This window comes from Dermochelys coriacea, chromosome 8 (assembly GCF_009764565.3).
Source record: "Dermochelys coriacea isolate rDerCor1 chromosome 8, rDerCor1.pri.v4, whole genome shotgun sequence".
Taxonomy (NCBI): Eukaryota; Metazoa; Chordata; order Testudines; family Dermochelyidae; genus Dermochelys; species Dermochelys coriacea.
The window spans coordinates 4,373,062-4,386,068 of record NC_050075.1 but is presented as its reverse complement, the minus strand read 5'-3'; the positions used below and the strand labels follow the sequence as shown (position 1 = coordinate 4,386,068).

General features: G+C 55.9%; 1 protein-coding gene across 4 annotated transcripts in view; it reads left to right on the top strand.

The window, feature by feature from the left end:
- The window catches only part of LARP1 (La ribonucleoprotein 1, translational regulator), a 78,962-nt gene extending 66,070 nt beyond the window's left edge, over positions 1 to 12,892 (top strand). For all 4 annotated transcript variants that reach the window (XM_043490777.1, XM_043490776.1, XM_038413408.2 and 1 more), the window contains exons 12-19: positions 1,605 to 1,728; positions 3,223 to 3,428; positions 3,581 to 3,687; positions 4,355 to 4,506; positions 5,287 to 5,431; positions 5,789 to 5,898; positions 6,714 to 6,841; positions 8,572 to 12,892. In XM_043490777.1, coding sequence (XP_043346712.1) covers positions 1,605 to 1,728; positions 3,223 to 3,428; positions 3,581 to 3,687; positions 4,355 to 4,506; positions 5,287 to 5,431; positions 5,789 to 5,898; positions 6,714 to 6,841; positions 8,572 to 8,793 — 1,194 coding nt within the window. In that variant the 3' untranslated portion in view covers positions 8,794 to 12,892. The remainder of the gene's footprint in view (positions 1 to 1,604; positions 1,729 to 3,222; positions 3,429 to 3,580; positions 3,688 to 4,354; positions 4,507 to 5,286; positions 5,432 to 5,788; positions 5,899 to 6,713; positions 6,842 to 8,571) is intronic.
- Positions 12,893 to 13,007: the final 115 nt, after the last annotated feature.

The window sequence follows — 13,007 nt, the reverse complement described above, 5'->3', positions numbered from 1 at the left end:
TAGTGGGCGACTGACATCGGCGGGAGCAATGGCGCAGTGTAGTCACTGATAGGTTGATATAAGCTGCTTTCCGTCGACCTGACTCTGTAGTGGAGACCAGGCCATAGCCATTCATGTTCAACCCAGGCTCCCCTGTGGGCTTGACTTGGAGTTAGAAGCCAAGGTACCGTGTCTTCGCTGCTGTTTTAAACCCAGGTTACCTCACTCGGGATAAGAATACGCTTTCCCTCGCCCCCGAGAAGGCCGTAGTCTGCAGTGTGTTGCAGAAGAACGGTTTTACTGAGTAATGCTCACAGAAATGACTGCCATGGACTTCAGTGATGGTTCCCCGGGCGTACTCAGGGCCGTGCTTGGGACTACACTGTGAGAGGAAATAGAGCTGTGCCACGGGGAGCAAATTGAAGCTAAGAATGGGCAGGTGGAAGTGGGCAGGGGTGAGGAGCAGAGGGTCCGAGGGAGGTGCTGTTCGGGCAGCCCTGGGCAGAATCGCATAGTAAGAGGGTGGCGCGTGGTGTGTGCAATCTAGTGGGGCACCTGGGCACTTGCTGGGAGCATGCTGAGCCTGTATTAGTACCTCGAGAGAGGAGAGGGGCTGAAGAAGGTGCTGGAGGCCTGGGGGGAGGCTGGTCCCTGAGTGGCCTTGGAACCCAAGGGAGCTGTAAGACCTTCTGGAGGTAACTGGAGTGGGTGAGTGTGAAAGGAGCAGGAAGGGGGTGGTAACACCAGTGTCTTCTAGCGCTTTCATATATTTATCCTCACATCAATCCCAAGAGGGTAGGGAAGCGTTGTTACGGTCCCCATTGTACTGAGGCACAGAGAGGCTTAAGTGCCTTGCCCAAGGTCAGCAGGAAGTGACTGGAGCTGGGAATTGAACCTGGGTCTCCCACGGCCTAGGCTTATGCCCTGGCACCGGGCCATCGTTCCTAGAGATGAGTATGGCGCTGCTATGGAAGAGCTCTTCCAGGTTGGATTGAGAATTGGGCTGGCTAAGAGCAATAAGACGGAGTGCGGGTGACTGCCCCATCCCTGCAGAACATTGTCATGGGAGGGTTTCCCTTTTCTGGAGATGGGAAAGCGTAGCTGGGACAGCAGAAGTGCTAGAGATGCCAGGGAGCTGCTCTAGCCGAAGGCGATGGGTGCACATGGACATTGGTGTCACATGCACCACAAATCGCTCCTGTAGGGAGAGAATGGAAGGGTTCACTCGTCCTGTCCATGGTGCAGGGGGGTGAGCCATGCCCCTCGGCGCTCAGAGCTGGCACTTCCATGACTGGCACCGCTGCCACTAGCACAAAAGGGTGGGGCCCCTTTAAAAGCAAGTCCTAGACTAAGTCAGATTCCCTCTCCTAGTCTAAATGGGCTGGTGCTACAGTACTGACCTCTCACCAGAGTTACCTGCAGGGAGAGGGCAGTGGTGAGGGCATGTCCAGGCTGTGCTGGCAACGGGAGGGAACAGCTTGATTTGGGGTGAGCCACAGATGAAGTGTCTGCTCAGGGCCAGCGCAGAACCCCAGAGGAGGCTCTCAGCTGAATCAGGATGAACCATCCTGTCGTGGGCAGGGCAGCTGTGCTGGCTACTCCATTCTCTTTATCTTTAAATGCAGCAAGAAGTTGAGAACTTCAAGAAGGTGAATATGATTAGCCGGGAGCAGTTTGATACTCTGACCCCGGAGCCGCCCGTCGATCCAAACCAGGAAGTCCCGCCTGGACCCCCCAGATTCCAGCAAGGTAAGAGACGCGGTATTAAGGACGTATTTGTGTCACTTACTTCTAACTCTAGAGAATAAAACTGGCTGTTCCTGCTCCAGGTCCTGAAATCTGGAGAGAGGGTGCCGGTGGCATTGTGCTGCCATTAGCACGTTTGCCGAATGTGCGTTACCTGATGTACCCAAGTGATGGGAAGTGTTCCCATAGCTGGAGCCTAATCTGCCTGCGGAGAGCCTGGTCTCTTTGACCTGGCAGCTGTCCCTGGAGTGACTCCGCTGAGCAGCTGCAGGCTCCATAGCAGCTGATGAGAAGTGGGCAGGGGAGGCAGGGTGTCTTGGTGCTGTGGGTAACGAGCTGTGCTTATTGGGACCCATCCCCTGCTGGCCGGCCAGCTGGAACATCTTGAACGGGGGCCTCAGTCATGCTGGGGCTGGCATGCTGCTGAGCTGGGGATCAGGATAAGGACCTAGCATAGTGCTCCAGTGACCCCACTGCGGGGGGTGTGTGTCTTGGGGCGGGGGGAGGGGTTGCTCACCAACCATCCTGCCCGGGAACCTCTGAACCAGAGGGGGCCACTGCCCCACCGCCCCGCACTAGTCATCCCACCCGTCACGTCTGCAGTACAAGATGGGTCCCTCCACGGGTACCAGCCGCCCAACTCCTCAGGCTGGAGCTGCTCCCTCAACCAGGAGCAAAGTGTCCTGTCCCCTCTGGTTCCCCTCTCCCTGTTTCCACTGGGACAGAGGCGGTGCATGCTGCAGAATCCTTCCAGGAATCTCCCCGTAGAGGTGTGGCCTAGCTTGCCCTGGGAAACAGAGCAGAGCACTCGGGGTCCCAGGAGAAGGAGGAGCCCAAATTCAGGGGTCTCCCAGGCAATGTAGGAGATTCTTAATGGGTCTTGCCTGCGGGTCATGCTGCCAGGTGACATCTGTTGCACTGAGGGAGAGGTGATTTTCACAGTCGGATCTACTGACTGTGTCTTTCCTATGAATGAAATGAAGGGATCTGCATGTAGGACCAGGTTGGTGGTGCAGCTGGTCCAGTGTTCTGGCCGGGGAAGTGGTAGATGGGGTCGTCTCCTCCTCTTCTCCCTCTTCCCCCCCGTGTGGGTGTGTGTAGGGACGGGGTTCTCATTGGGAAGGAGTTTCTCCCCGGTCTGCAGTAGGAGACTGGCAGAACCACAGAGCCCTAGTCCCATAACTCTTCTTAGCCCCACTTAGCTGTTCTTCCCAGCTCTCTACCCGAGGCAGCTGCAGCTTCGTGGGAGCAGCCTCCTCCCTGGTGCTTGGCGTTGTCTTTCTGGAGGCCCTCGGAGAAAGGTCTGAGCTGCAGGCTGCTCCTCCAGGAGCAGGGGACAGCCGATTGCATGTCTGGTCCATCTCCTGAACAGGCTTTGGAGAGAGAGATCTCCATTATGCGGTTCCAAGTGCAACCAATGGGGCCCCTTCCCCTCAGCCAGAGCTTGGTATGAGCTGGTTTTTGGGGGCTGTTCCCATCCCCCTCTCCTTCCTGCAGTTCCCACCGACGCTTTGGCCAATAAGCTATTTGGAGTCCCGGAGCCTTCAACCATCGCCCGATCTTTGCCAACCACTGTGCCAGAATCACCCAACTATCGCAATGCCAGGACCCCCCGGACCCCTCGCACGCCTCAGCTGAAAGACCCAATGCAGACGCCCCGGTTCTACCCAGTGGTGAAGGAGGGCAGGACGATAGATGCCAAGGTGAGAGTTCCCGGGGGTTCGGGCTGCCTGTGCGGTTGACGATGCTTTCAGCTACCCGGGAGGTGTGTGGGACTCTTGCTTCCTGTCTGGGGCGGCCACGGGAGGAGGGGCCAACCCAGGAGAAAAGACGCTCACGCCGCTGTCCCTTGCAGACCCCCCGGAAGAGGAAGACGAGGCACAGTTCAAACCCCCCCCTGGAATGCCACGTTGGCTGGGTGATGGATTCCCGGGAGCACAGACCTCGCACTGCCTCCATCAGGTATTCAGAAGGGCCGAGGAGGATGGGGAGGGGCCCGTAGAGCTGACCACCAAGGAGCAGTGCAGTGGGAAGAGGCTGTCTGGCCCTGGTGCAGCACCAGCGCCCTCTGGCCCGAGAAGCCCGGCGGTCAGCGGGGTTAAAGGGCTCTTCCCTCTGTAGCACGCTCGCTCAGCGGAGCTGCCTCCTGCGAGGACGGTTGGTGACAGGGTTGGGGCTCCATTTAAAGGGAAGGAAAAGAATTGTCCCCCGTCTGTGCGAGACGCATCAGAGCAGCTAAATGCATGTGGGAAGCTAAACCAATGTGCACTCGTGTCAGAGGGTCCTGTTCACGTGGCCTGCGGCTCCGAATGGTGTCTGATTTCTGGAGCGTTCTGGGTGTGTACAAGGCTATAGACCGAAGACAGGGAGGGCCCTGGCCTGAGGCGTTCGTGCACCAGCCCCTTTCCATGCCATCCCCCATATGGTCAGGTAGCAGGATGCTGCAGGCCACTGTGCAAACCACGTGAACCTTGCTTTTCTCCTGCTGAGCTGGCTTGCCTCTGGGGTGCTCCCTCTCTCGCTCTGCTGCAGCCTCTCATCCCACGAGTGATGCTGCGGCTCGGGTTTGCACCTGGTGGTGCCCGAAGGAAGCAAAGGTGGGTTTGATTGGTGTCTCTTTTGTGCTCAGCTCCAGCCCCTCGGAAAGCACCCCGGCCATCGGGAGCTACGGCTGCACCCCCCAGTCGCTGCCCAAGTTCCAGCATCCTTCCCACGAGCTGCTCAAGGAGAACGGCTTCACGCAACATGTGTATCACAAGTACCGTCGGCGCTGCCTTAATGGTGGGTTGGGGGAGGCCCCGCTGAGCTCGCACCAGGGCTGCTGGAGCTCTCGCTTCCTCTAGCAGAGGATGAGGGCACCCCCTATGCAGCAACACACCTTAGCTACACGGGTGACGCATCGTCCTGCTGCCGTGCTCTCTGCACTGGCCCAACAGACGCTGCTGCTGTTGCTGTCTAAACCAGGGCAGGGACATGGATCGGACAAGCCAAACCTAACCCTCCTTCACCTTGCATTGTAGACTAAAGAGGGCACCGGGTTACTGGTAGCTAGCATCCCATCTCCATGCACGCAGAGAGAACTGACTTTGTGGAACTTATACCAACTGGCAGCACAGTCAACCTGTGGAACTCCTTGCCATGGGATATTGTGAAGACCAAAACTATAACAGGGCTCAAAAAAGAACTTGATAAATTCATGGAAGAGAGGTCCATCACTGGCTATTAGCCAAGATGGGCAGGGATGGTGTCCCTAGCCTCTGTTTGCCAGAAGCTGGGAATGAGTGACAGGAACTGGATCACTTGATGATTCCCTGTTCTGTTCATTCCCTCTGGGGCACCTGGCACTGGCTACTGTCGGAAGACAGGACACTGGGCTAGATGAACCGATGGTCTGACCCATTGTGGCTATTCCTAAGTGGTGGGTTACATTTAGGGCTGGATGCCCTTGTAAGCTTCTCCAGGGCATCTTCCCACTTCCTCCCTATGCCGCTGCTCCTGGCAGGGGTAGTCTACCCATCAGGCTGGAACCCAGAGTCACTGCTTTCCTTCCCCTCCCAACAGAACGGAAACGTCTGGGCATCGGTCAGTCCCAGGAGATGAACACGCTCTTCCGGTTCTGGTCGTTTTTTCTCCGAGATCATTTTAACAAGAAAATGTATGAGGAATTCAAGCAGCTGGCCTTGGAAGATGGCAAGGAGGGATACAGGTAGGGCATGGTCACCTGTGCTGTGAGTTGGGATGGGAGGCTGCATTCAGGTTACAGGGATGAGAGCGCCTGAGTGGGGTGGGGAGTAAAATGCCGGCGGGTCTTAGAGCAAGGAAGCGGGTGCAACCCTGGGGAAGGAACGGGAGAGGCTTAAGCTCCACCTCACACAGAAGCAGGGTATTAGCTGTGGTGTGTCCCCCTTGGGAGTGTTCCCAGCCCTGGGAGATGGCGTCATTCCCTGTTGACACGGGGCTGGGCCCAGGAGTCCGGGGCTAGTGTAGGCTTCTCACACGGCTGCGCTGAGCTCGTGTCTGCATGTGGTGCTCACAAGCTGGTGGCTGCTGCCATGTTCTGCAGGTACGGCCTGGAGTGCCTTTTCAGATACTACAGCTACGGGCTGGAGAAGAAATTCCGGCCGGACATATTTAAGGATTTCCAAGAAGAAACCATTAAGGATTATGAAGCTGGTAGGTGGTTCCTTCGGCCGCTCTTGAATCTTGTCATCCCGCCCTGCTCTCTGTGACTGGCTGTCCAGGGGCTTCCTCTGGGAAGTCCAGCCATGCTCTGTGTTCACTGTGGGAATGGTGACCGGGGAACAGCGCTGGCTATAACCGTCCAAGGGCTGTGTGGAGTAGAGCACATGGGAACCCTCAGCGACTCCGGGCCTAAAGGGACATCTGACTGTTTGGGACACAGAGTGGCTGGGGGCCTGGCACTGGGAAGGTTAATGGAAATAGGCTGTAGTAGATGTTCTCCAGATTCACCCTTTGTGGGACCAGGTCCTCCAGGGTTTCTCTGAGGGCTTGCAGTGACCCAACCCTCTGACTAAACAGGACCCCCTGTACCCAGAGCTAATCTCTGTCTCCCAGAGTGGGGGACCCAGTAGTGAGAGGTGTCCGGTCCTCTCCTCTCCCATGGTTCAGTCATGCTGCTGTGCTGTGGTCACGGCCCCTGCTGACCTAAGGAGTGACAGGCCAAGGCGGTCTCCATGTGTGGAAAGCAGACAGCCCCTCCTCTGCGACTTCACCTCAAGATACGCTCTTGGTGCCACGCGGTCGTTGTGCCGGGCCCAAAGGGTTTATTGAGGAGTCTCTGCACCCGATGGGTGGGTGCCATGTGGTTACAGGCAATCCCGGGTGCCCTTGGCGGAAGTCCAGGGTATCGCAGTGAGCCTGAGAGGCCCCTTCGCATGGTGTCTGTGTTCGGGTGGAGGGTGCTTGTTAGGCTCTCGGGAGCCCTTCATGGACAGCTCTGAAGACTGTAGCTTTGTGTCTCGTAACAGGGCAGCTCTATGGGCTGGAAAAGTTTTGGGCCTACTTAAAATATTCCAAAGCCAAAAACCTGGACATTGATCGCAAGCTGCAAGAATACCTCAGCAAGTTCAGGCGCCTCGAGGACTTCCGAGTGGACGTGAGTCGGCGCTGCAGCTGATCGCTCTTCCCATTGCTCTCCCCCCCCCCCCCCCAGTTCTCTGCTCTTCATCTTTCTTCTTCCCCACCTCTTCTCTCCCCGTCCCCCCCAAATCCCTATCCCTGACTGCTTCTCCCAGGGCAGGGGCGGTGGCTGGAAATTGTCAGAATTGGGGCCAGGTTTAACTCAGCAGCGACCCCTAGTGTGGTGTTCAGGTCATTGCAGCTGGGTGGGGGAATAAAGACATTCCCCTTGTTTCTGTGACCAAGGGCCCCCTGAGTACAGGGCTGTTCCTTGGCTACTCGGTCTCCATGGGAATAATATTTAGTTTTGTTTTGCTTCCCCGGCTCTGGACAGCTGTGAATTGCTTCCCTGCTGGAGAGAGGCATGGGCCCACGTGCTCTTTTGAAGCCAGGCTGTGTGTGTGGGAGGCCGGGGGATGCTCCCCCACACATTGTGAATGGGGTTAAGGTTCATTTTCTCCCTAGATCTCTGACGATGAGTCAGTGACTTTCAGAGCAGCTGATGTACAGCTCCGCAGCGCCTAAGGGCCGGCAGCACGGGCGTGCGAACGTCAGGGGCAGGAGATAGGAGAGAGAATTTCAGATGAACTTTGAAATAAAGTGGGGGGCTGGGCAGGAGGCTGCCACACAGATAGCATATGGGTGTTGGAGGTGGGGCAGGACAGAAGAACAGTCAGTGTTAGATAAGGAGAGAGAGAGAGGGGCCTGCCTGGTATGGTGGAGCCAGGAAAGCTAACCCTGCCCTGCTGGCATGTTGCTCAGCTTTCGGGGTTATCGCGGGCCTCTCCAATAGGAGGAGTTTTGCGTTGGATCAATTACCCTTCTGTACCTGCCAGCCCGTTTCCCCCATGCCCAGCCCTCATGAGGGTGCCACTGGGTTTGCATATTGGGAGCCAGGTTAAGCCTGTTTTTACAAACATTTACCCTATTAACCTCCCCGTCCCCAGGGAGACGGGTATGTATTTCTCCTCCCCATTGTGTCCACGAGAAAAACACAGCGCCCAGTTAGCTGGCTTGCTTGGTGCAGCCAGGTTTGGTAGTCAGAGCTGGTTCCTCGTCCTGCACTGGACTGCTGGACCGTACTGCTCTGCTGAGAGGCTGGGCAGAGAGGGGGAACCTGCAAAGCTGAGCAGCCCCGGCATTGCTGCATCTTCGCTGGAGGCCCCGATGCCGTACCTGCACGCGATTAGGGGATGAATCCTGGTGATGGTAGGTTGGCACCATCAGAGTGTTTAGAGCAGGCCGCATCCCAGGGGGACCTTGTGTCAGGAAGCGCGAATGATTTGCCTGCTGTCATGACTCAGCAGGAAGCAAAAGCAGCTCGAGCTGCTGCCTCCTGGGGAGAGGAATTGGGATTATAACAAGAAAGGGAGACCAAAAACAGCCCCAGGCCGAGGATTGGCCTAGGCCTGAAGCCAGTTTGCCCCAAAAGAATTCTTCTCTCTGGCTCCCTAATGCAGCCAGCGTGCAGCCCCTCCCCCTGAGCACTTGCGTGAGCAGATGGGGAGGCTGAGCTAAGGTTAGCTCCCCGGTCCCCCTTGTTCCCTGGGATCCAGGGAGGGCTCTTGTACCTGTCGATGGGGCTTCGCAGGTGACAGGTGCAGAATATGGATACGAGGGGGTGGTGGAGGCAAGACTGCGGCAGTGTGCGTGGGGGTGACTTGCTTTGAGATGGCTGCTCTGATGCCAAGGATCTTTCTCTTTCAGCCACCCATGGGAGAGGAAGGTGGTCACAAGAGATTTCCATCGACGCTGGGAGGAGATGGAAGGAAGCGCTACCCCTCCCAGTCTTCCAGCAAACCGGTCAGCCAGTCCCCATCCAGCCAAGCCCATGCCTTGTCCAGCCAGCCTGTGAGAGAGGATGCCAAAAACCTGAGCCACCATGCCCTTGCCACAGCAGCTGTGGAATCTCAAACACTGGGGAAGTAGAGAAGCTGGAGCTTCTGCTTCCTATTGGGGAAGGGGTGGGTTGGTGGGGAATTTGACCGGGGGAGGGGAGAAGTGCAGTGGGGAGGGACAGAAAGGGAGTCGGAACGTGGGTGTCCAAGAATAGGCTGCTGGGGGAAACTTCAACGCACACAACCTCTCTTGTGGCTGGAAAACAAGATGATCCCAATCCAAAAAGGATCCTTTGCTTGCTGTCTGTCACTGACTGAAGCCGGACCCCCTCCGCCCCCACTTTCATGTCTTAGCTTCTTTCTGGGTGGGTTGGGAAGGGGGAGATATTTTTTTTATTATATATATATCAAGTTTTAAATTATTGATAGAAGTTCGTCTGGATTTACCAAAATCACTCTGTGCTACGCAGCCCCTCCCTCCCCTCCCCCCCCCAACACGCACCCCTTCGGGTCAGCTATGCAGCCTGCTTGCAAAGCTATGAGGCTCTACGTCGAGTCGGCCTGCGGAACCACCAATGTTCCTGACCCGGCTGACTTCACCCATTCCGGATACAAGGATGCGTTTTAAAAACAAAAACCCAGCCAATACAGAAAGACTTGATTGTATTTGTCGCTCCTCCCGCCAGCTCCATTTCCTAGGGTGGATTCTCCCTCCACCCAACTAGCCCTTCCATCATGGACAATTGGAAGTCAACCAAAGGACCTTGACCAGACATCGCAATGGGTTCGTTCAACCCTTCTGTGCGACGACGGGATCTGCAGGCTCGTGCAGGAATGCTGACTGCACTAGAAGCAGGAGCTTTCTCTTCCTCCCCCTTTGAAAACCACAAAAAAAACAAAACAAAAAACCTGCAAACCCTCTTCACAGACTGCTCTCCCTTGGCTTTCTTCCTTGAAAATAATTGTTCAAAAAAAAAAAAAGTTGCCTTATTGTGGAGTGGGAGTTCTGTGACCCGCCTGACTTCCTCACGTGGCCTCGGGGCATGGTGTCTGCGTGGGACAAGAGCCCCTTCTTAGCCGCCTCCCTGTGGGACTCCTGCGGGGAACGGCTGGTGATCTCCCGGGCAACCCGGTTGCATTGACACAGACACCGGAGCTGCTTCCTGCAGCCGAGAGGGACGTTGTAGGAACCACGCTGGACAATCCCATTTCCCCCTTTGCTTGGAGGTGGGCTGTGGGCTCCGCTCTGGAGAGGATGTGGTGCTGACGCAGCTTAATCTAAGACTTAGCCTACGTAGTTGAAGCCGATGTAATGTATATACTGTTGTAGTGTCCTTCCTGCTACAGCAACTGTCCGTGCTATTGCCTCACTCAGACTTACAGGTGCACTGTCATTTTCTTTCTTCCTCCGCCCGTCCAACAAGTAGGGGCAGCGCTGGGGGGGGAGGGGGGTTGGTTATCGGCCTGCTGGGAGGGTAGGAGGCTAGCAGGAAGGGGGGACAGCCCCAGTGGCCGGATTTCTCAGTGCTAAGGGGGGGCGTGGAGCCGAGAGAAACGTGACTGTCCCGGAGTACATTCATGCTACGGCATGGCAGCCAAGGAAAGCGGATACCGAGAACCCATCTTGGACAAGCGCTGACCCCAGGGGCTGGCCAGGTGGGGGTGGTCTCAATTCAGGAGGCTGCCTGCGAAATGTGGTCTCAGTGCGGGTTTCCCTGTTACAGACTGGTGCATTCAAACCTCCTCTTTTCCCCCCGTTAGGGTGCACGGCAGGCACCACACTGCAGCTGTCGCGAAGCCCTGGGTTTTGTTTGCCTGACCACAGCACCACTGGGGCATTTATCAGACTCAGCGGTGCAGCGCAGGAGCCAGCTTCAGGGAGCAACTCATCCCCCAGCGCGTGCGTTCGGACTCTCCAGAACACAAGCTGAGCCTGGTGGGGTTTGCCCGGGGTGGGGAGCAGACGGGGCTGAGATGGCACAGAAGAAAGTTGCGGCTCACAAGGTGTTCTGCATCTCAGCAACGAGGCAGTGTGGAATTCAGGCCTGAAGGCGGAGGTGGATCCCCTGGGAGGGGAAGGGGTACTTCCCTTGCTGGTAATATGCTCTGCCTCCATGTGCTTCCACGTGTGCTTTGCTGGGTTCTGTGCTTTATCTCCTGCGTGTGCTGGCCTTGCAAGCCAGGGAAGAACTTGTTCGACAAGTATTGGAAACAATGTCTGTGTGCAGATGCTGCTGCCTTGGCCCACTGCTGTCTGGGCAGTGGGGGGGAACCCTCCCCCCCCAGCCCCTTGTTGCCCCGTCAGCTTTCAGTGCAATGACATGTCACTTCTGAGCATCCCGCTGATTTAGGGCTGCGTCACATACTAGGGCACCATGCCTGGCAAAGGGGGGTGTCTCTAGAGCTCACATGCTGCTTAGTAGCTGGGAACCCTGCCCTGTACCTACAGGAGGCCCAGCGGTGCTGAGGGAGGGGGGCTGGAGGGCAGCAGTTCAGAGCAAAGTTCAGTACAGCAAGCTGGGTGGATCAGCTGGAGTTTGTCACTGTTGGGTATCGGCATTGCCAGAGGCGGGTAATGAGAGGCCCATGAGCTGCTAATGTGCCCTGTCCAGCGAAAGCAACCAGCTTCTCAGAGTTGCACTGCTTAAAACAGGCTGCTGTGGGGAGTGGGGGCAGAGATGCTGGTTGTTTCAGAGCAGCTTTGGGTGACTCTACAGCCGGGCTGCTGTCGCTAGCTAGAGCCTAGCCAAGGGAACTGAGTGGCTGGTACTTGGTGTTCCCTCAAATCAAGATCTTGGTATATTCCATAACTAAAGCCTGCTAATGATTTAAACACAGAGGCCTGCCCCAGTGTCCTTGCCTTATTCTGCTGTCTGGGATAGCACAGAGTGCCCAGTTGGCCATGTGAGCCCCAACATGCAGGTGCAGTGCGATCGCATGTCAGCCTTGACTTTGAATTTCCCTTGTCTTGTGAGCTGGAGCCAAACCCTCACTCTTGCAGGTGTACTGGGATTTAGATGGGGGTGATAGGGAAGAGCCTGGAGGATATTGAGGAATGACTGCAGACGCAGAGCTCTCTGTTGTTGGGGGCGGGGGGCGTGGTCTCTGTTACCAGTTGTTTGCATCTGAACAACTCACACCTGAAATTAGGAGAAATGGGCTCTCCTTGAGGAGTGGTTGCTTGTGAAATCCAACAGGCTAAAGGAGCCATTGGATGGCAGAAGTGCCCAGGAACATCCCAGAGAGCTTCAGAGATCCAAACTGATTGATTAGCTGTTCTTTGTTTGTGTGACGCCCTCTCAAATTTCAGCCCAGAGCAGTTTGTTTCCCATTTTAGTCAGTGGTTTGTCATTTGTCGTCCGTGTGAACGAGGCCTGTCTAGAAAGAAGTCTCTGCAGGAGAAGCTTGCCCAGAAGAGAGATCCCAGCAGTTGTGCCACAGGCCAGGATTGACATGCTGTTGAATTGTAGCAGATTACAATAGGGTCAAGTGTGAGCTGTGTTTGCATGTTGCTGTGTGAGGCAGGCCCAGATCACTGGGAGAGGGAGAGGAGATGTGGAAATGAACCCGAGAGAGGCGGCTGCATTGTGTCATGTGTGTGGTCCTGAAGACTGAAATAAATCAAGGCAGCAAGGTCTTGTTTCACCCTCTGCTCTAGGGGGAGAGGAGACTTTTGCTGTTTACTCCCCGCAGTGTACAATGTATGCCACTTTCCAAAGAGGGGAGGACGATCTAGTATTTGGTGGCACCAGGAGTTACGAGTCTCTGGCAGCATTGCTCAGATGAGGGCTGACCCCATAGGGTTCTAGCCTGTGTCCACCGCCACAGAGCCCCACAGCCTGCTTAGCGGGCACCAGGTCTGAGGGGCGACTGAATGCTACAGTTGACCTCAGAGAGGTCTGCCATGCCTCATGGAGCACACAGGGTGAGTCTCCAGACGCACCTTCCCAAAGCTAAGTGAGACCCCTCTGCTATATAGAATATATATCTACAGCTAGAGGATTGCATGTGGCTGAACGCCCCTCTGAGGAGGGGAGGCGGCTGTTTAAATATGTTTCCCTTCTAGAGAAGAGCAGATGTTCTGACATTTGCATTGGCCTGATTTCCTTCCCCCACCACCGCTTTCCCGAGAGGAACTTGAACTCCCTTCTAGCCAGGGATGGTCCATCTTGACTATCCCACCTCCTTTTTAAAAAAAAAAAAAAAAAAAAAAAAACCAAAATAAAAAAAATTGGTTCTCTCACGTGCTGATCGGTTCTGTAGCTTGCAGTTGCCATGTCTGCGGTGGAGGGAGTCAGAGGCAGC